This window comes from Onychostoma macrolepis, chromosome 12, assembly GCF_012432095.1.
Source record: "Onychostoma macrolepis isolate SWU-2019 chromosome 12, ASM1243209v1, whole genome shotgun sequence".
NCBI lineage: Eukaryota > Metazoa > Chordata > Actinopteri > Cypriniformes > Cyprinidae > Onychostoma > Onychostoma macrolepis.
Window position 1 is genome coordinate 3,044,159 of NC_081166.1, and position 22,163 is coordinate 3,066,321.

The following is a 22,163-nucleotide window of genomic DNA, read 5'->3' on the forward strand; positions in this document are numbered from 1 at the left end:
GAGGTCACTGTATGACACATCGGTCATGTGATTCGGCTTCTGCCGTCTCTGTCTTTGTTTCTGGTGCAGCCGGTTGAGGTTTTGTTCTTGAATTCCCCGTCCTGTCGCTGTTCAGAATGTGCTGCAGGATCTCTTTACTTTCACTAGGTGGCAGATTACAGAAAAAATACTGCGGTGCCATTTGAAGAAACCTGGAACAGAAGGGAACATGATGACTTAGATTTATAATCAAATGCTTGTATTTTGCAAGGATGCAATAAATTGATCAAAAGTGACAAAGACATTTATAATGTTACAAAACATTTCTATTTCAAATAAATGTTGTTCTTTTGAACTTTCTATACATTGTGGAAACAGTCATATGTTTTATTTTTCACAAAAACATGAAGCAGCACAATGGTTTTCAGCATTAATAGTGATTCTGAAGGATCATGTGACACTGAAGCGAGGTTGAAAATACAGCTTTTCGTCACATGAATAAATTAAATTTTACAATATATTCAGGCAAAAAAACTTATTTTAAATTGTAATAATATTCCAGTTTTACGGTTTTAATTTTATTTTTAATCAAATAAATGCAGCCTTTGCAAGCATAAGAGACTTGTTTTTACAAAATAAAAATAAGAACTTTTGAATGCTTTTTAAAGAGACCTTGTCCTGTGGTGTGACATCTTTGTTTCTGTGGTGTGACAGTATAGTATATATATTTTCTGTCACACCAAAGGACGTTTCAGCCTTTTGTGTCAATTAATTTACCTTGCTATTCCAAGCTAACCTGTCATTAGCAGTTTGCAAGACACATTTGCATAATTTCCCATGATTATGTAGTTTAACACGCAGTTTTTAATTAAAAAATATATAATTTAGGAGTGTCACACCAAAGGACAACAAAACGTAACACTTTTGTAGTGGTTCCAAAAAAGTTAAATATTTGAACAATGTGCACGTGTCATGGGCTTGACAGGGGGCTTCAGTAACACAACCACGAATGGGGTCCTTCAACTAATTAAAGTCTTCTCTGGAATTGCCGATTTAAAATCAGGATATGGTGTCACACCAGAGGACATGGTTTTCAGAGACAAAATGTATCAAGTTCCTACGCTTTCAGAAATATATGGATGAAAAAAGTGATTGTCATTTACTAAAATAGACACTTGTACAATTATGCCGGAGGTATTTATAAAAAAATTTATGCTTTTCTTTTTAATTTATAAAAGATGTAATTTATTGAACCATTCTTGAGACAGTCACACCATAGGACAATTTTGACATTTGGCTCAAAATTTAAAATAAATAAATAAATAAATAAAATAAAATAACACTGCAGCTTTTACAATAACAGTTCCATGTAGGTTGAATAAATATTTAATGATTTACAGCATTTTAAATAACGACAATATTAATTATATTAATTTTTATCTTGTGGGGCATTGAAAATGCCATATCACGTCAACAACCCATATATATACACATTTTTTTTTTTTTTCAATGCTGATTGTAAAGCTTGTATTTGAAAGATTAGCCTGTGTGTATTTCAATTCAGATGCATTTACATTGTGACTGTGCCTCAGATGCAATCAACTGAAACCGTTTACAAAAGTGTGGCCCAAATGGCCCATATAATTATTAGGTCAGCATTAGGTCAATGAATCATGGGCTCTCCATGGTAGAGGTCCTATCAAGTCATCATGAGGTGGGTGACACCATCATTGGCTCTGCATGGGGTGTTATTGTATTGTTTGTAGCACACTTGTTACCAGGGGTCCGTTCTTCGTACCTCACTTAATACATCTGAGATGATTTGAAAGATGCCAGATCTTCTAATCCTGATAACTGATCTCTGGCTAATTTGGTTCTTCAAATGAATTTGTGGATTAGGTTAAAATATCTGGAACAAGTTGTCTAAGATTACTGTGCAGATGCATCGACCCTCGAAACCACGATCAGCAATTGGCTGGTGGCAAGACAGCAACATAATGACATCATATAATTAAAAAAGACACCTGACGAAAAACTTAAATTTCTGGACTTTTATAAGGAAACAGCCAAGCGAACAAAACTTCATGAATTTTATAATAGATAAATGAAATGTGCACTGTTTTTATTTTATTTTATTTTTTTGCATGATTTCCAATTATTTATATTCATGATTTCTAGTATTTGTACAGGCTTTACATTTTATTTCAATGCTGTAATTAGCAATTAATTTAATTTTATATTTGAAACAGATTTGTTACGTGACAGCATTAATTAAAGTTTCTTAAGGGTCAAGATCAAGTTATTTGTATCTCCTGCGCTCCATCAAGCCCCTCCCATAAAATCTGACATCACTCAAATTAATGCACGGCTCAGATTAACTGTATAGCATGTGTGTAAGACTCCAATACAATTATAAAGTAATTATTTTATCATGAATAAATGTTTCAATGTGTAAAACTGGCTGTATTATAGACTACACAATACACAATAATTTTTTTTAATTATTATTATTTGATCCCTGGATCAGTAGAGTACACTTGTAATAAAGTAGCTGTAGCTGGGACAAATTTTAAGTATCAATTCCACCTAAAAAGGTGCAATCTAATCCTGTTTACATGAAATAAGCTGCTCCCTAACAGGTTTAAGCTGACGGACCTGTTTCTATGACAGCAACTCCGGGATCAGTTTCGAAGAACCAACCAATCCAAGATCATGCCAAATCATCAACAATCAAATCCAGCTAACGGAGTTAGCAACGTACGAAGAACAGGCCCCCGGTACAAAGGTCTGGTCTCACAGACATTACCTTAGGGTAAGATTGTTTGAAGGATAACATGCTAACATCACTGCTGAAGAACTGCATAAATTCTTCTCCCCACAAGAACTTTGGTCAAGCTTATTTATTGTATGTATTAGAGAAATCTAATACATTGGCGAGCCACCCAAACTACTGCTCAGCCAAATACAGCAAAATCTAACATATTCCATTCTGGACACCAGAATTGTAACACTTATAATAATGTTCATAATGGTAGTGTTTATGTCTGCTAAATGAATGAATGTAAGAATAGCAAAAGTGAGTAGCAGCTGATCCTGTGGATCTGAAAAGCTCTCTATTGTGAGACCAGATTACTGATGACACATCCGAAAACATGATTACTCAGGATGACGTGGCATGGTCATGTTTACAGAGTCAGAGCTACAGCAGGAGCAGGACGACACACACTTACGCCTGCGGTGAGATCTGTGTGACGGTGCGGATGCAGTTGTTGTCGGAGAGGTTGTACTCGTGGAACAGAACCCACTCCGGCAGACCCAGTTTATGAGCTTTTGCTCCATAACACGACAGGCGGTGAACCTGAGCCACGTGTTTGTTCAGCAGCATGAAGTAATTCCCCGAACCATCCACATCTCTGGCGATCTGAGACACATGAGAGCTTCAGAAAACACATTCATGACTGACACTTCAAATTCAAGCCCAAAACCTATTCAAATGAGATTAAACTGAGCCCTGAGGGGGAATTTTTTTTAATTAAATTAAAAAGCTGCTTGGACTAAGTTTTTATACTAATTGTACTAACAGCCTCTGAGTCTTAAGTTTTTTTTATTATTATTGGAAAAAAAAATAATAAAAAAAAATAAAAATAAAAAAAATAAAATAAAATGACAAGAAACAATAATTATAAATAAAAACATTTTAATATAAATTTAAATAAATGAGATTTTACTAACATAAATGGACACTGACAGTGGACAATGAATGAATAAATAAAAATGAACCAAATACTCTTAAATAAATATATAAATATACAGCTAAAAACTTTCTGAAGGTTATGAAACTTATACAAACATTATAAGTGGACCTCAGGGAAATAAACTAAACAAAAAAAAATTAATTAATTAAATACTTGCAAATATGTAAATATAACTCAAAAATAGTTATGAAACTTTACTAACACTAAGTGGACATTTGGGAAATTATTGAATAAAATAATAATAAAATTAAATGAATAAATAAATATATAAATATATATAAATATATAGGACAGCACTTATGAAAAAAATGGTTATGAAACTTCACTAATATTAAGTGAACCTTGGGAAATGCGAGAATAAAATCAAAATGCAATCAAATAAATAAATAAAAATATAGCTCAAAACTGAAAAATGGAATGGAATGGAAATGGAAAAATGTTTAAGCCTTACTAACATTATAAGTGGACCTCAGAGAAATTAGTTAATAAAGCAAAATAACAAAAAAAAAAAAATTACGTGACAGCATTAATTAAAGTTTCTTAAGGGTCAAGATCAAGTTATTTGTATCTCCTGCGCTCCATCAAGCCCCTCCCATAAAATCTGACATATAACAAATATGCAAATAATGAGTAAATAAAACATTAAATAAAAAAATAAATATTACAATTATATACCAGTTCAAATACATATATAAGACATTAAACAAAAAACTTTAAGTAGATGTTCATAAAAACAAGTTTTCAGACCTGCATGAAGTAGCCCGCGAGCAGCGCTCTCTTGATGTTGAGTGCGTTGGTTTTGGTGCCAAAGGCTGCTTCTGAAATGGGAAGCTCGATGCGTTTGAGGATGTCTGTGAGTTGAGCTCTGATGGCGTCTGCCGTCTGCAGAGCGGCACAGCACAGGAAGTACTCCTCACACCACTGCTCCTGACTGAAATCTGACACACGCACACACACACACACACAGAGATGTTTAACACACTCTCGCTTTTCACCTGGGCATTCATGAGAGGAAGAGTGGCGCTCACATGGTTCTTTCTGGCTGCGTTTGAAGGTGTTGTAGATGTTGATGAGGGTGAAGTGATCGCCCTCGGGATGCTGGAACTTCATATGACAGCGCATGACTTCTGTTACCATGCCAACGGGAGGCTCATTGAAGCAGCTTGGTGCTGATGGAGACAGATGCATGAAGACAGATGGAGCTCAAAATATATGGTGGAGTTTGGGTGTGTTTTTAAAACATATCCATATCTAGTATAGTTAGAGTACACTACCGTTTGTGCATCAATTACATACTTAACTATCAAGAGTGCTCAACATGATGCCACAGAGCATGATGACTTTAAATAAATATATATACATATATCATACCCGAATAAATAAATAATTGAAAAAATGTATACATTTTTATATTACATTTACTATAATATTTATAATTTTATTAATATTTACAATTAATATAATTAATACAATTCAACTACATATTTCAGTTTAATTTAATTTAATTTAATTTATTTGGATTAATACACATTTTTATAGTTACATTTTATTAATAATAACAATACACAACATACATAAGTTATTTAAAAATATATAATATAATATATAAAATCTCATTTATTTCTAATTTTAATGTCTCTCTATATAACCCATACATGACATTAAAAATTTATTAAATGTTCATTTTATTGTCTTTCATTAATAATAAATATGGATAATATTAATATAGTATAGTAATAATAATAATATTATTATCTATAAATAAGGAAAATATATAACACATGGCTGACTGACTATTAGTCGGCCACATTTTACAGTCTGTGGTCAAGCATTACCTGTTAGCATTGCAGCGATGGTTAGCATCTCGCTAGCGCAGTCAAACTCGCAGGACGCTAACAGAGCCTTCGCCATCTGCGGATCCAGAGGAAGCTCTGACATGATGATGCCCATCTCAGACAGGTTTCCATCGTTGTCCAAAGCAGCGAGATAATCGAGCTCCTCCAAGGCCTGCATGAGCCCCTCGGGATCTGGAAGAGGAAATCAAAGCAAAAAACATCATGCAAATGTGTCCTTCTGCGACTTATTAAACATTTTAACTATTGAAACAAGTGTGGGCAGTTGTCTCTGGTATTTCTAAAATTAAATCACTTGATTTAGACGGGAGCGGTTCTCCATGTTTCCACACTAACTGAGCTCTTCTCTTCCTGTGTATTGTGTCTGTTAGGTCACTAATGAATTTCTCTCTTTCTCCTCTGAGCTTCCCACTGTCCAAACAGTGACCAGAGACAAAGAGTGTAAACCCAGCAGACAGCAGAGCTGTCAGTTCAGCAAACGCACACATGACCGAACGCCAGTCAGAAACCAGAAACCCATCCACACACCTTCAAAATAGCAACAATTATAGACTACAGTGAGACTTTACAGAATAAACCTGCCACATTCATGAAGAATTCTAACTTTTAGGTGATCTATCAACGGTGTTTATTATGGAAGCTTGGATAAAAAATAAAACTGAATAAAACATTTTAAAAGATCATTCTGACTTTGTCCCTTTGCAATTCAGAACTGGAAGATATAAACTCAGAATTGCGATATAAGCTCATAATTGTGAGATATAAGCTAGAACTGCAAGATGCAAACTCAAGATTGGATTTGCAAGATTTTGTAAAATATAAACTCAGAATAGCGAAACATAAATTCAGTTTTGCAAGTTTATAAACTCAGTCCGAATTATGTCCGAAGATAAGATAAACTCACAATTACAAGAAAAAATATTCTAGAATTGCAAGAAAACGTCTGAATTCTGCGTTTGTTAGACTTTTTTTCTCAGAATTGTGAGTTTAACTTGTCAGAAATGTGAAATAAAGAGTCACAATTACATTTGTAATTGTTTTTTATTCCATGGCGGAAATGGGCTTCCATAGTTTACTGACACTCTACTCATTGATGAAGCTGAATGTAGACAAACCTCTCGAGTTTGCAGAAAGGCGCTATATAAAATAAACTTATTATTAAAGCTCTCATATGCCACTGTTAAATGCTCGTCTGAATGAAATGAAACCTCACCCACCAGGTCTGCTGATGAAGTCACAGTGTCCGATCCCAGCCGCCTCCATCCTCTTCAGATAGAGCGCCGTGGACGTGATGTTGGACTCCAGAACGCGAGGAGGGATCTCAGCGGGCAGCTGAACGTCCTCAGGATACAAACAGAAGCACTTCCCTTCAAACAAACACATTCAACACTGATTCACTACTGACAATGACTCTCTACTGAACCAAAAAAAAAAAAAAAAGAGGCTGTGAAATTACATGCAACTGATTTACAGCTTAAGTGCTTCATTTCAGTGTTTTTTATTCCTCTTCAAAATTTTCAACACTTCAAAAGTGTTGAATTTTAATCAATTCTTAGTTTTTTTTTTAATTAATTTTCTTAGAATCTGATTATAATCAGAAAATAATATTATGTATAATAATATTTAATTTACATTTTTTTATATATTTAAATAATAATAAATATATTGGACATTAAATTACTGAAGGATAAAGACATAAGATATACACTGATTTTATCAATTCATTTATTCATTCATTTTGTATATCCACTTATGTATAATTTATGTTTATTCATTTAAAAAGCAACAAACAGTGATGGCATCACAATATTTACAAAAATAACAGCAATTTTTCACATTTATTTGCATACTGAACTGTGATTTCTATTTAACATCACACATATATAGCAGTCTTTATACTGTAAATACACTAGGTGTTCATAGTGTTAATATTGAGTATCTTTTCAAAAGCATCAATGTCAAATTTCAAATAAATGCCAAAACCGTACACACCTGTTGATCCAGTCAGTCGTTTACGGATTTCTGCTTGACATTTACTGATGGGTCGGATGACCTCTGAACTGGCTCTCACTCGTGGGTTATACACCTGCACACAATACCACAGAAAATATGAATTTCACAAGACTTCCAAATAATTATTTTTGGACTGCTCAAATGCATTTGCGAAACAGTTAACTTTTGATTCGAAAAGCTGCAAAAGCAACAATGCAGTAAATAAAAGCAGGTTTTCAGCACACTCACTAATCTCTTCTCTACTCCAGTATCGATGACAAAAGTAATGGTGTCCACCGGCCAGAACAGATCCTCTGATTGGCTACAGGAAACGAAGACCCTCCTACTCGTCTGTGGGCTTTCTGTGATTGGTGGACACATTCCGGAGTACCCAGGACACAGGGGAACCGCTATCAGCTCTCCCAGAGATACACTCATCCTGGACGCTTCTTTAGTGAGGATATTACAGGCACAGAGCACCTCCTGAAACACACACACAGGCTTTTGGCTCATCACCACAGAGAACTAAGTTGTTAAGTGCACTTCTCGCTGACTTTTGATTTTGCATTTGTGAATTCGCTCATCATTATAACAAAAAGTGCAGAAAACATACAAGAAATTCAGTTTGCAGTGCAGACAGCAGCTTTAGTGATTATAACAGGAGTTTCTGCAAAATAACTTTTGTTTTTCATGCTACAAAAAGTCTTGTCTGTCAGAATATATGACTGATTTTATATTGCTTTTTCCCCACAAAATTATTAAAATATCAACAATAATAAATTTGTTATGATATTGTAGCTTCACCATCTAACACGTTCCTGTTTTTTCATTTATAGGCTATTTACATTATGCAATTTTTGTGCAAATATATGAACATGAGCAGCATTAAACAAGCGCCATGTCAGATGCAGCTTCTGTTCCACATTTTGTTGATGTTGAAAAAGTGATTGGTAACAGTCTGTAATATTGTGATTGATTAAAGTAACTGGTTAAATCTAAGTATTTGGCACTAATATGATTTTACAGGGCAGCGTCAGTAAGAGTGGAAGAGCTGAGTGGACGTATTCATTCAGACGCTGCTGACCGTGCTGAACACAACAATGTCATTGTCATCATGGAGAACATTGTGTTAGTGCTGTTCACTACAGCAAGCATCACTATTGCTACTGCTAAAAGTTACGATTATTTGGACAAACTCTAACCCGTTTTTCTGTATGCAACTAGTTCCCTTGTTGGTGTGCTATTAGAAAAGTTACTTGAGATGGGACTCATAATTACACACAGAATATCTCAGAGACATCTAATTGTGAACAGTAGTGACAGTAAAGACATTTATAATGTACAAAAGATCGCCATTTCAAATAATTGCTGTTCCTTTGAACTTTCTATTGATAAAAAAATATGTCACAGTTTCAACAAAAACATGAAGCAGCACAACTGTATTCAACATTGATAATAATCAGAAATGTCTCTTGAGCAGCAAATCGGCATCTTAGAATGATTTCTGAAGGATCATGTGACACTGAAGACTGGAGTAATGATGCTAAAAATTTTGCATCACAGGAATTAATTACATTTTACAATATATTCAAATAGAAAATAGCTGATTTAAACTGCAAAATTATTTCACAATATTACTGTTTTTATTGTATTTTTCTAAAATAAATGCAGCAGTGGCTAAGACTTTTATCAAACACAAAAACTTTTGAACATTAGTGTACCAATTAACATATGCTCTTATCTATTTGATCAGTGAGCTGCATGCATTCACTCACTCACTCACTCACTCACTCACTCACTCACTCACTCATTCATTCATTCATTCATTCATTCATTCATTCACTCACTCACTCACGCATTCATTCATCAAATATTCACTTTTAGTGTTAATACTCAACTCTCCAGCTCTTGGATCATTACAGGTTAACTTTGGTTAATTGTCCAGATAATTTATGCTTGCATTATTGCTACAATAAATTGTAATGCATAAAAGTTGACGAGCTGTTCTAATCCATTAACACACTTCATCTCACCTGCTCTGAAGCTAGAAACACAGCTACATCTCCTGGCTCTCTGGACCGATGGACCTCCAGCGCGAGTCTCAGAGCCGAATAGAAGCTTTCAGCGCTGCTGCTGTTGCTGTGGATCACTTCACCGGCGCACGGGGCGTCCAGGTGCAGACATGGGATGTTCCCGTAGTGCGTGAGGAGCGTGTCTGAAGCGGGCGGGGCGGACAGCACCACCACCCTGAGCTCGGGCCGCTGGAGAAGCACCTCTCTCAGCAGACCCAGCAGAACGTCTGTGCTCACGGTCCTCTCGTGGGCCTGGTCTATCACCACCACCCCATAATGCTCCAGCATGGGGTCTGACATCATCTCCCGCAGCAGGACGTCATCAGTGCAGTACCTGCAACCAGAACGTCGTTTTGGTTTTGACATTTACAGATAAATATTCTAGAAAATATACAGATGTAGAAAGATGCACATACATACAAAAACTTTAACTCTACAATGCATTACTGGTGACCTATTCAACAAAACCACATGAAAAAAAAAACTGATGCATCAAAATAAAATAAAATAAAAAATAAAATAAAATATTTAAAAATGTAAAAAAAGAAAAATTATTTTTAAATTATGTTCTGACAAGACATTTGACAAGACATGTCAATAAATAAAATAAGACATTTAATTAGACAGATGTCATTATAAAATATTTTATTTTGTTTTTATTTCTATGTTAATAGACATTTGACTAGACATTTCTGTAAGAAAATAAAACATTTAATTAGAAAATTCTTTATAAAAGAAAATATGGATTTTTTTTCCTTTTATTATGCTTTTTTACTGATAGGTTTTAGACATTTGACTAGACATATTTCTATTCTAAAATAATACATATTTGATTAGACATTTCCTTAAGGAAAAAAATCTATATTTTGTTTTATATGTTCTTATGCTTTTTATCAGCATGTTTTAGCCATTTGATTAAACACATTTCTGTAATAAAATTAAATAAGACATATTTGATTAGACATTATAAAATAAAATAGATTTTTTATTTATTTTATCATGTTCTTTATTGATATGTTTTAGACATTTGACTAGACATATTTCTTTAATAAACTAAAACAAGTCATTTGACTAGACATTTCTTTATCAAATAAAATTAAAACTAAAAGGATGGATTCTTTTGGCTGACAAGTTAATCACCAAGTACAATCACTTAGAAAATGAATAGTACACTTCTCAATAAATTACATGATTTAAGGTTTTATTTTATTATAATAACTTAAGCATTGCCAAAGCCTATTATTTGGTAAAATCCATTATTCATTAGTGCTTTGACACTGGTGGACATGCCTCTATCCTCAACATCAAAGCAAGAGACAGAGAAATGCCTCCCTGACCTCCAATGACCCGTTTATAATAAAGCAAAAAGGCCTCAAGTATTTCAAACATTTCAGAAGACGGCGCATTCTTCTCATACTTTAGCTGGACAAACCAAAGCACAAAACTAAAACATCACCAACTTGAAAACATTTGGTGATAGTGAGCATTTCAGTGCGGTTTTTCACACTTTTGAGGGCTGCATGCATGCGAGTTTCACACAGACCTGAGAATAGTATCGTTGGAGCAGCACGTCTCCAGCGGGATGCTGTATCCAATCTCATGGCCGATGTTTACGTCCATCTCGTCTGCAACACGGAGGGCCAAATCGACAGCCTGCTGTCTCTGGATCTGACTGCACACCACCACACCGTGCTGGTACTGCGCAGACAGACAGAACTCGGCACACCACTGAGGGATCTGAAGACATCAACACACGCTATCAGCACCTGGAGGCATTTGATTATACATTATGGCAGTCTTCAGAAAAAAAATAATAATAATTTGGCTTTCTCTGCAGGTGGTCCACATTGAGACCTGTCCTTGACTTGTTTAACAGCTGCAGGTTTAGACCTTCAGCCTGAGCAGTCTGGGAAAATCTCAACAGCATCTGTTGGACAGGCAGGTCAGGTGAACCGAACATATGCAAGGCTTCCTATTTCCACTTAACACACAATGCACACGCATCCGCACATTTACAAACTGCAAACCGTAATGTGCCATATGCAAAATTGCATTAATGCCAAATTGACACTGATCTGTAACCTTTTCAGATGATAAAACAAAAATAATATTTTATTAGTTTTATTTTACTCAATTTTTTTTTTAAATAAGACATATTTGATTATACAATCAACAAGACAATCAACTTTATATTATAAAGAAATGTTTATTTCATTATTAAATATATCTAGTCAAATTTGTCTAAAACATATTTTAAAAATTAAAAATAAGGAAATTATTAATATTAATGTCTAATCCAATATGTCTAAAAACTTTAATGAAAGCATAAAACAAAAAAATCTAAATATTATTTTTAAATGAAATGTCTGATCAAATGTCTTATTTAAATTTTATTTTATTTCATAAAAAAAATTGTCTAATCAAATATGTCTTATTTTAAAAACAGATCCATCAAAAATATAAAAATAGAGCAAAATAAGAATACCAAAAATAATAATAAAATAAAAAGTGATGGGATTTTTTTCATGCGTTTTATTATCTGAAAGTACAGTACATATCTGTTTTTTTAATCGGTTCTTAATCAGTATTACTTGTTTTTCAGTATCCTGACATTTTTAATTGTAAAATTGCATAAGGCATTAAGATATTTATATATTGAGAAGAAAAATATTTTGATCTGTTCTGTTTGCAGATTTTTGTCACTTGTTTACTCTACACTACCAGTCAACTTTTTAAATAATTATTATGACTTTTTAATGTTTTTTTTTTTTTTTTAAAGTAGTCTCATGCTCGCCAAGGCTGCATTTATTTGATAAAAATACAGTAACATTTTTATGAAATATTACTACAAACCTTTTCTATATGAATATTTTGTACAATGTCCTTCATTCCTGTCATGCAAATTTTTATCAATATTATTATTGGTTGATAATTAGACAGATGAAAAGCATAAGAAATTCTTCAAAAAACAAAACAAAAAAACAATTCAATTATTCCAAAATTTTAGTAGAGTAAAACTAAATAAATGTATTATTTCTTATTTTCTAAAAGCATTTTCTTTTCTTTTACAATTGCTAAATTCAAATGATATAAAAATGAAAGCAGAGGCAAAAGGTTGCCCAAACCATCAGCTGAATGCACAGTATTTGTTCATAGGATTCAACACAATGGTTGCAGCTGACTCACAGCAAACAGTCTTTCGTGATACAGAACTGATGACCTCATTTAAAATGACTAGTAAAGTATATTTGCACAGATTTACGACTTCATGATCAGGCCATATGACTTCAAAGCTGCAGATCTACAATTCACATCATGTACGAGCACTGGCAAAACTCTTTATCGTTTATCTATTATTATGTTACATTTTTAGAATGTCTGGAATCTGAATATAATTAGATGTCGAACTGGTATGAAATGGAGGAATTTACTGACAAATTAAATACAACCAAGTCTAATAATACAAGCTTTGCAACAAAACATGAATAATTGCATCATTCATTTGGGTTCATTATGCCTATAGTTATTCCAAGATATGTAGAACAGGAGTCTTATTGAGACTTTAATTTCCACAAAGCGACAATAATAAAACAATACAACAATGCAACTGTGACAGGCCTCAGTTATGTTCAACAGTATATTGATTTCCGAAGTAATGAGGTGCTTGTCAATGAAAAGCAAAAAGTTCAAGCACTGAAGAACTCTGACATGTTCATGGCAGCAAGGCCTTATGTTTCTCCAGGCTATTTTTAGTGCTTCTCCAGCATTATTAGAGTGCTGAAGTTAAAACAGACACACTTTCCTAAGATTCTCCTAAAATCTGAGGTGTCTCATCTTTTTGCATTTCAACACCAGGCAAATCAATGGCATATTCCAGATAAAAAGAACTACCATAGCTTGAACCTATTAAATAGTTTAGACACCTGTCTGGCATCTTACCAACAGCAAAAAGTGGTAGAAACTTGATAAATAAGCTTGCATGCATCTCAAAAACTCACCTGTGTGCTTTTGCCAGTCTTTGTTGTGCCTGAGACTATAAGAATCTGATTATTTTCCAGCAAAGTCATGAATTCATGGCTGTATTTCCAAACAGGCAAAGTTTTCCTCTCCTGCAGGAGTCTGTAGTATCTGGAGGAATATGGCAGTCCATCAAACTGATTGAGCTCCAGATCATCTCCAAACTCAAACAGATCATCAGATTCCTCCTCTCTCTTGAGCTCTCCTTCTGAGATCTCGCTGCTTGCAGCCATAATGAGCAGCTGCGCGCATGGGATTATTGTAATAAATTCACAAACTCACTCCCGTGAGGACAGATGAAACGCTCCAGTCCTCTGTGCTCGTGCATGTGTCCAAAACACCCTTAAAACCTCCGTAAAGTTGGATGTGTGTGTTGGAAATCCCACGATACTGGGAACAGCTGCTCTGGCACTGCGCTCTCGTGTGCGCGCTCGGGGCAGGAGCGCTGTCGTGAACGCGGGCGCATGACGTGCCAGTTAATCCATAGACATAATAAATAGTTTATTATGTCTGGGTTAATCCAGTTAATTCACCGAGCTGAGCATGATCACATAGGCCTATACAAAACAGAGCTAAAATTCCAACGTCATCATATTTTAATGTGATAACATGCCCAGCAAAAAAATACAGTTTAATATGTTTAACTGTTTATTTTATCTGGGTAACAAGGATTGAAATGTTCATATTCGTGTGTTTTTTTGTTTTGTTTGTTTGTTTGTTTTTTTGTGTTTTGTTTTTCAGGTAAGTAACTTTACTGTTAAGTAGGCTAAAGATCGTAGATATTTTGTAAATTTCCTCCCGAAAATATATCAAAACTTAATTTTTGATTAGTAATATGCATTGCTAAGAACTTCATTTGGACAACATTAATTTTTCTTTAGATTTTCTCAATATTTAGATTTTTTTGCACCCTCAGATTCCAGATTTTCAAATAGACCTAGTTGTGTATCTCGGCCAAATATTGTCCTATCCTAACAAACCATACACCAACGGAAAACGTATTTATTCAGCTTTCAGATAATGTATAAATCTCAATTTTTAAAAAAAATGACCGTTATGGTTTTGTGGTCCAGGGTCACATATATATTAAACATTCAACACGCTTCACATGTATACTGCAGCCGTTGCCATAGAAACAATAGCGATTCATCCTATCAAAACATTACGTATTCAGTTGGATCGATTAATTTATTGATTTTAGGGTTCATATTGCCAATGGATCCTGCAGGTAATACGCATCTGACCCTATTTACTATAGCTATTTCATTTGTAGTTTAATAATATGTTTATTATAACACCTTAAACAGAATAATCTGCAGAAAACAGAACAGAAACAGCTTTTAAAAAAGTGAATCTCTAACTCCACATCGTCCTAGTCATTTTGGTATTGTTGGTGTCATCTAGTGGTATAGTGTTGAAGGCTGATCTGTCCAGCAGGTGAGCGGCAGAGGTCCGGGGTTTTGACTGTAGGACAGGTGAGTCATCACAGCATTGAGCTCATCTGGACACGGGAAAACGGCACGAACTGGACCGACCCACCGGAAAACTGGACCTGCTTCATCCTGGAACAGAAGAACGACAGAAAACACACATATAAAGAGATACATAAGTGAATAATCAGACTATTCATATCCATTGTTTAACAGGAGATGTGAACAATATCCACCTTTTTTTGCGAATCGCTGTCGATTCAGCCGCATAATCGGAAAAGTGCAGTAAACGGCAAAACAGCTTGAGCTACAAATCCGTGTGTTTTTGATTATGATAATGAAAATAATATGACAACATATAACAGTTTGAAATATCAAACAGTACAGTATAATAACGGACTGTTTTAGTACAGCTAAAATAACTGGAAGCGAATGACGCCGGAAGCCGCGCGCACATTAAAATTACAAATGGACGCTCGCTCAACAAGGTGGATAGAGGACTTTTAATGCATATTTCGTCTCCTAAAATAATAACATGTAGATGTTAAACAGCTGAGCTGATTATGCAACAGTTCTTGGTTAGTTGTGAACATCTGACTGTATTTTCTGGATGTTTATGGCGTGTTTTGGGGGTACAACACACGGTTCACGGTGGAGAATCTAGAACCGAAGACCACCTACACGTTCAGACTGAAGGTCACGTGGCCGTCTGGTCAGCAGCGCTATTACCCATCAATCTCTGTTTCTACAGAAAGTAAGGACACAAAACAAACGACAGACAAAACTCGGCATTAATTTTGTAACTGTATGATATTTTATTTGATGAGAATCAAATTATTGTGTGTTTGTTGTGACTACAGTTTTTTCTGTTAGAAATATATTCCTGTAAATAAATGCTTAATGAGGGGAAATGTAATATTAAAGTAAACATTAAGGCTCTGCACACAGTCTCTCTTTGTATAGTTTAGGTACAAAATTGTCCTGAAAGGGAACTACATCTGATAAACCTCCTTTAGGGACATTTGCTGACTCCCTCAGTTGGACAATAAATGTAATTAAATGTAAGTCAATCTAATAACGGTGTGTGTTTGTGTGTGTTTTCCTCAGAAGAGCCTCTGAACGGCAGGAATCTTCACAATGCTGTCATCAGGAGCGATGAGCTGGAGCTCTGTCGAGTGCTGCAGTCCATGTGAGATTCATTCAGACTTCATTCAACTTCATTACATCAATTTAGTCAATGAGTTAGTGTTTGGATGAAGTTTTTCACCTTTGATAACAAATTACTCAACTGTAATGTAGAAACATGTATCTCCTGCAGAGCTGCTTTGAAAAGATATCTTAAAAGCATTATATAATAAATGTGAATAAATACCGTAATTAAATAATCTGGGTTCACACCAGTGTTATTTTAATATCAATGAGATACTACTATACTACTTTCTTTTTTATATTGTTCATTTTCATTTTAGTTAAAGTTTTAGTAATTTTGATTATTTGATTAGTAATTTTTATTAGTAGTGTTTTTAATATATCTCTCTCTCTCTCTATGTGTGTGTGCTGTGTATATTTATTATGTACAGTGGGTACGGAAAGTATTCAGACCCCCTTACATTTTTCACTCTTTGTTATATTGCAGCCATTTGCTAAAATCATTTGTTAATTTTTTTTCCCTCATTAATGTACACATAGCACCCCATATTGACAGAAAAACACAGAATTGTTGACATTTTTGCAGATTTATTAAAAAAGAAAACTTCAGTCTGAATACTTTCCGTACCCATTGTATATATAAATACACACACATACAGTATATATTTTGAAAATATTTACATGTATAAATTTATATTCATATAATTTATATTATAAATATATTTAATATATAAACATAACATATTTTTCTGAAATATATACATGCATGTGTGTGTATTTATATATACATAATAAATATACACAGCATACACACATATATTATGTAAACAAAACATTTTATTCTGGATGCGATTAATCATTTGACAGCACTAATATAAATGTATTTATTTATTTTCAGTTTTAGCTATTTTTCGACATTAAGTTAACCAAATATAAATTAAAATGTTATTTGATGTGTTCTGTTAGAAAAGTCACAGTGGATGTTCCTGACAAGCTGGACTTTACTCCTTTAATGGTGGCGGTGATGAAGGGCTTTACTAGGTAACAATCTATCTATCTATCTATCTAACTATCTATCTATATCTGTCTGTCTGTCTGTCTGTCTGTCTATCTGTCTGTCTATATCTATCTGTCTGTCTATCTACCTATCATGTGTTTTGTGTTCTAGTGGAGTTCAGATTTTGGTTCATCATGGCGCAGATGTCAACAAAAAAAACAACAGTGGCAAAGACAGGTGAGCTTTTCTTCCAGTGCTACCAGCTCTCTTATGGAACTCTTCTGGTATCCAGGGATATTTTCATCAACTAACGTTAAAAACCATAAAAAAATAACTTTAGTTTATCTTAAAATACTAAAATAACAAAATCTGAAACAAAAATAATAACTATATAGATAGTATATTAAAAGAACAAAACTTAGGGTAATAAATAAAGACTAATAAAACTATATAGTATATCAGTGGTACTACATTAACACTGGTGTGTACGTGTTGGTCTTCTGTGTGTGTGGTGAATCAGCCTGATGCTGGCGTGTTTCCACGGGCACCTGGATGTGGTGCAGTTCCTGCGCAGCTGCGGGGCGTCCTGGAGCTATCGGGACGGATCGGGCTGCTGCGCTCTGCACTGGGCCGCTGCTGGAGGACATCTGCCCGTCCTGCAGTACCTCATACAGGACGGGTGTGAGGTGAGAGGATGATGAACATCAGTGTTTGATTTTAGTTGTACCTGATTTACACCTCATAATGTTCTCCTGTGTCTCAGGTCGATGTGCGGGACGACACCTCCTGGACGCCCCTCATGATCGTATCGGTTATGACCGGAGACTCGGCTGTAGCTTCAGTGTTAATCACAGCTGGTGCTGATGCTAATGTACAGGACCGAGACGGGAAAACACCACTGATGGTCAGAACTCAAACTCTGCTGTAACATCTCAGCATGTAATAAACCAGTAAATAAGCAGGGGAGGCCGGGGCTAGTTGTCAAGCTTTTTACTCAAGTGCATATTTGTCACTATATATATATATATATATATATATATATATATATATATATATACACACACACACACACACACACACACACACACACACATTCATGTTAAACACCATTATTGCCCAGATAAAAAAAGATGCAGCTTACTGAACACTTGTTAATCATACAACGAGGCATGTTGTCACAATGGGAACCTGCTCTTAATATATCAATCTAAATATCTAAAATAATATCTAAAAACAAACAAACAAAAAAAAAGTCATCTTTTGGATAATTGAATTTTTTTTTACTTATAGTTAGCAGTGTTGTTAACTAAAACTAAAACTTTAAAAAATGAAAAAATAAAGTTTTTAGATTTTAGAATAAAATTTTCAGTTAGGAAATTACAAATGTTGCCTTGGCAAATATCTGAAATAAGTTGAAGTAATAAAATTACTAAAACCAAAACTGAATTAAGAATGAATTAAAGCTAAACATAAATGGCACATAAGCAGAAAGGCACATAACAAAATGACTAAAACTTAAGCTAAAAGCTAATTCTAAATAATAATACAATTTGGAATACTATATACATAATAAAACAGTAATGGTAAAATAATAGTTAGAAAGTAGAAATACAGTCCATGTGATAGCTAGGCCCGGTTTCTCCTGAATTAGATTTCCCCAATTTTTTTTTTGTTATTTTTTTATTTAGCATATAAAAATTTTAATTTTACATTTTAAGTTATATGCTTTATTGTGAGCGGTTATGTCATATATTCATATGTGTTGTGTATATAATGATTAAGGTCGTTCGTTTGAAGGATGTGATGAGTGTAAAGGTGTTTATCTTGCAGGTGGCTGTGCTGAATAATTATGAGCATCTAGTTAAAATCCTGCTGGACAGAGGAGCCGATCCAAACATTCAGAACCAGGTCAGAACCTCCTACAATCAGCACCAGACAGCTGTGAGATCAAACGGAGACTTTTTCCTAAGAAGATGTTTCTGCTGAAAAAGATCTCAGTTCAAAGTCTTCATCTGCTCGTTATTTACTGCTTTTTTTGTCTGGAAAAAAATTATTGACAAGAAAAAGATCTCATTTGGGGTTTTTCTTTCCTTAAGTCTGAAATTTCAACTATTTCTCATCAAATTCTTCCAAAGACCAAATGATCTGCTCTATGAGCTTTGCTACACACATTCATTGTGTTTTATGTTAACAACTATTTCATTTGTGTCTGTTTTTATTTCTCCTAATGAATTTTAGGTGAAACATGAGACAAAGTTAACACTTAAATGAAATCTGAGTTATGAAAAAGCAATAAAATGTTCCTCTTGGCTTATTCTTTAATCATAAAGCACAACTTTTTCTCTGTTTTAGGCTGGCGTTAGTGCTGTGCAAATGGCGCGTGCATTTGAAAGGAAGGTAAAATGCCTTTCATCCTGATACGACTCATGAATCATCTCAAAATGTGTATTTAGCTCTTTGATTATATTTCTTCATCTTTTCTTTCAGAATATCATCAGTCTGTTTGTGGATAAGAAGTGAGAGAAATGAGACAAACCACACGTCGGTTTCATAAACAACTTTACTAGCGCTGCCCTTTATGCTGACCGTTATTTGTGTGCTGCAGACATCAACGTACAGTATCTTATTTCACATTTTCTTGATTAATCAAAGAATTATCATAAAAAAAGCAGTTTACACCCGTGACACTGAAGAAAATACGAAAAGAACGTTACATGAGCAGATTTACTGAGTGCGGATACAACGTGAATCAAAGTGAATAATAGTAAATGATAACTGTGATTAAAACAAGCAAGGCAGTTAACCTAGAGACACGTGATCATCGTATCAAGTCAGCGTCTAGATCTGAACAGTCTCTGTGCGTACTGTAATGCACTGTGTGGTTTAACACTGTAAAAAGGCAACGGGACACTCGCGATGTTTGCTAATACAGTGAATGAAGATGAATTTGCAAATGTAAACACTGAGATATAATGGCACTCATAAGGTGTCCGAATAAAGGCCTAAAAGACCCACGTTTGAGATCATAAATGGCTCAGTGGCAACAAATAATAAAGTGAGAAGACTCAGTCTTGAATAAAAACAAGGCCTGTTAGTCTCAGGGCCAAACATCAACCTGCAAATGGAGAGTAAAATTTGCAAACGCTATATATTTTCTTATTAAAACACACTACCATTCAAAACCTTGGGTAACTTTCACAAAGATTTTGTTTTTTTGAGAGAAATTAATAGTTTTATTCAGCAAGGACGCATTAAATTGATTGAAAGGGACAGTAAAGGCATTTATAATGTTATAAAAGATTTCTGTTTCAAATTATTGCTGTTCATTTGAACATTCTATTCATCAATAATCCTGAAAAAATGAGGATGACTTCTGAAGGATCACGTGACACTGGAGACTGGAGTAATGATGCTGAAAATTCAGATTTACGTCACAGGAATAAATTACGTTTCAAAATATATTCAAATAGAAAACACATATCTTAAATTGTAATAATAGTTCAGAATATTACTGTTTTTACTGTATTTTTGATCAAATAAATGCAGCCTTGGTGCACAAAAGAGTTTTCTTTCAAAAAAAACAACAAAAAAACTTTTGAGTGGTAGTGTGTATATTTTTGAATTGTGAAGGATGTTTGCATGTCTTTGTTTACAATCTTTTCCATCATTGTGCATCAGACTGTCATTCTTACAAATCAATTTATTCATAAGTTCTGTAGTTATTATATTATGTAATTCCTCAAAGTGGCAAGTTACAGAAAACTATTTACTCACCGAAACTAATTTGGGTAACACTTAAAGCCTTCGTGTGTAATGCATTATAAAAATATTCAGAATGTTCACTGTAATGCATAAAACTGTAAACAAAGATTAAATGCATTCAAATATTTGAAGGTTTGTTTGTTGTTGTGTTTAATGCATTACTTAATGCATACTTTCTAAAGGTGTAACAATGAACACATAAGTATTATAATTGTATAAATATTATAAACTGTGGTTGCAATTATTCATGAGATCATACAGTGCATTATAAGGTGCATAATTAATGCATTAAAACTAATTTTATAATGAATTATCTATAAAGGCTTTAAGTGTTACCCTAATTTGTGTTCATTTTGACCCTGTTGACAGTAATTCATGACCATAATCACTGCAAAAACTTCCAAAATGTTTTGTGCACATCCGATTATTTTAGTGCAGTGTGTTCATTTACCCTGACAAATCGCCCATGAACCTTTGCCAGTGATTCAAAACCACTGACCGCAGCGTGTTTGAGGGAGACCAGAGGGATTATGGGACTATTTAGAGAAGGATTCATGTGTCTGTTTCCGTTAACCACAATCTACTTTTAATGCTCCATGTGGCAACATTATTTGGGTTGATAAGAAAGAAAATCCATGTAATTTGTTTAATCATTTCCCCACAGTAACTATTTCAAAGTACATCTGTGAGAATATGGCTGCATGACCATGAAATCAGGGCCTGGTTTGGCTTTCTGGCTCTCAGATCTTTCCAGTCATTAAAGGTCTTTTCAAAGCTGGGATCTCCTGAGTGAACCGTCTATCTGAACATCTGACAGATCACAGGAACACAACTGCATCCTTACGAGCTTTGAAATCAACAAAAGCTGGACTTGGTGCAAATGTTTTCATACTCACAAAAAATGAGAAACAAGACTTGTTTAGACATGTCAAATGGAGTGAATTCAGAACATTATTCAGCTGCACAGTACTGTACACCCTGTGTGCATGTCCAGGTCATACATCACCTCAAAATCAAAAAGAAGAAAGCCTGTTTTGAAGATTGTTTGCATTGTGATATTTTAAGCACATTTTCTAATTTTTCAGTATACAGTAATGAAAATAATCATGACTGTATGATTTTTAAATGAAAGAATGAATTTGTTTGTTTGCAAAAAT

General features: G+C 34.3%; 2 protein-coding genes across 2 annotated transcripts; one reads left to right on the forward strand and one right to left on the reverse strand.

Moving 5' to 3' along the window:
* Positions 1-4: 4 nt before the first annotated feature.
* Positions 5-14,123, reverse strand: dhx32a (DEAH (Asp-Glu-Ala-His) box polypeptide 32a). The gene is made up of 11 exons (XM_058793084.1): positions 13,650-14,123; positions 11,195-11,388; positions 9,613-9,985; positions 7,829-8,062; positions 7,580-7,673; positions 6,805-6,954; positions 5,570-5,761; positions 4,763-4,903; positions 4,482-4,672; positions 3,210-3,400; positions 5-191 (listed from the first exon to the last, which is right to left on the reverse strand). The coding sequence occupies exons 1-11, from the start codon at positions 13,899-13,901 to the stop codon at positions 5-7; spliced, it is 2,199 nt and encodes a 732-aa protein (XP_058649067.1). The 5' UTR covers positions 13,902-14,123.
* Positions 14,124-14,804: 681 nt separating this feature from the next.
* On the forward strand, positions 14,805-22,153 carry fank1 (fibronectin type III and ankyrin repeat domains 1). Its single transcript, XM_058793622.1, has 11 exons — positions 14,805-14,896; positions 15,106-15,277; positions 15,728-15,852; positions 16,206-16,287; positions 17,214-17,288; positions 17,416-17,481; positions 17,765-17,930; positions 18,008-18,148; positions 19,075-19,152; positions 19,597-19,641; positions 19,732-22,153. The coding sequence occupies exons 1-11, from the start codon at positions 14,884-14,886 to the stop codon at positions 19,762-19,764; spliced, it is 996 nt and encodes a 331-aa protein (XP_058649605.1). The 5' UTR covers positions 14,805-14,883; the 3' UTR covers positions 19,765-22,153.
* Positions 22,154-22,163: the final 10 nt, after the last annotated feature.

Coding starts and splice junctions, on each gene's coding strand:
- dhx32a (XM_058793084.1), bottom strand. CDS start 13,901: ATGGCTGCAAGCAGCGAGATCTCAGAAGGAGAGCTCAAGAGAGAGGAG. Junction 11,389..13,649: donor AGACTGGCAAAAGCACACAG/GTGAGTTTTTGA, acceptor TGATGTCTTCAG/ATCCCTCAGTGGTGTGCCGA. Junction 8,063..9,612: donor TGTTTCTAGCTTCAGAGCAG/GTGAGATGAAGT, acceptor TGTGTGTTTCAG/GAGGTGCTCTGTGCCTGTAA.
- fank1 (XM_058793622.1), top strand. Junction 15,853..16,205: donor AATCTCTGTTTCTACAGAAA/GTAAGGACACAA, acceptor TGTTTTCCTCAG/AAGAGCCTCTGAACGGCAGG. Junction 17,289..17,415: donor GTGATGAAGGGCTTTACTAG/GTAACAATCTAT, acceptor TTTGTGTTCTAG/TGGAGTTCAGATTTTGGTTC.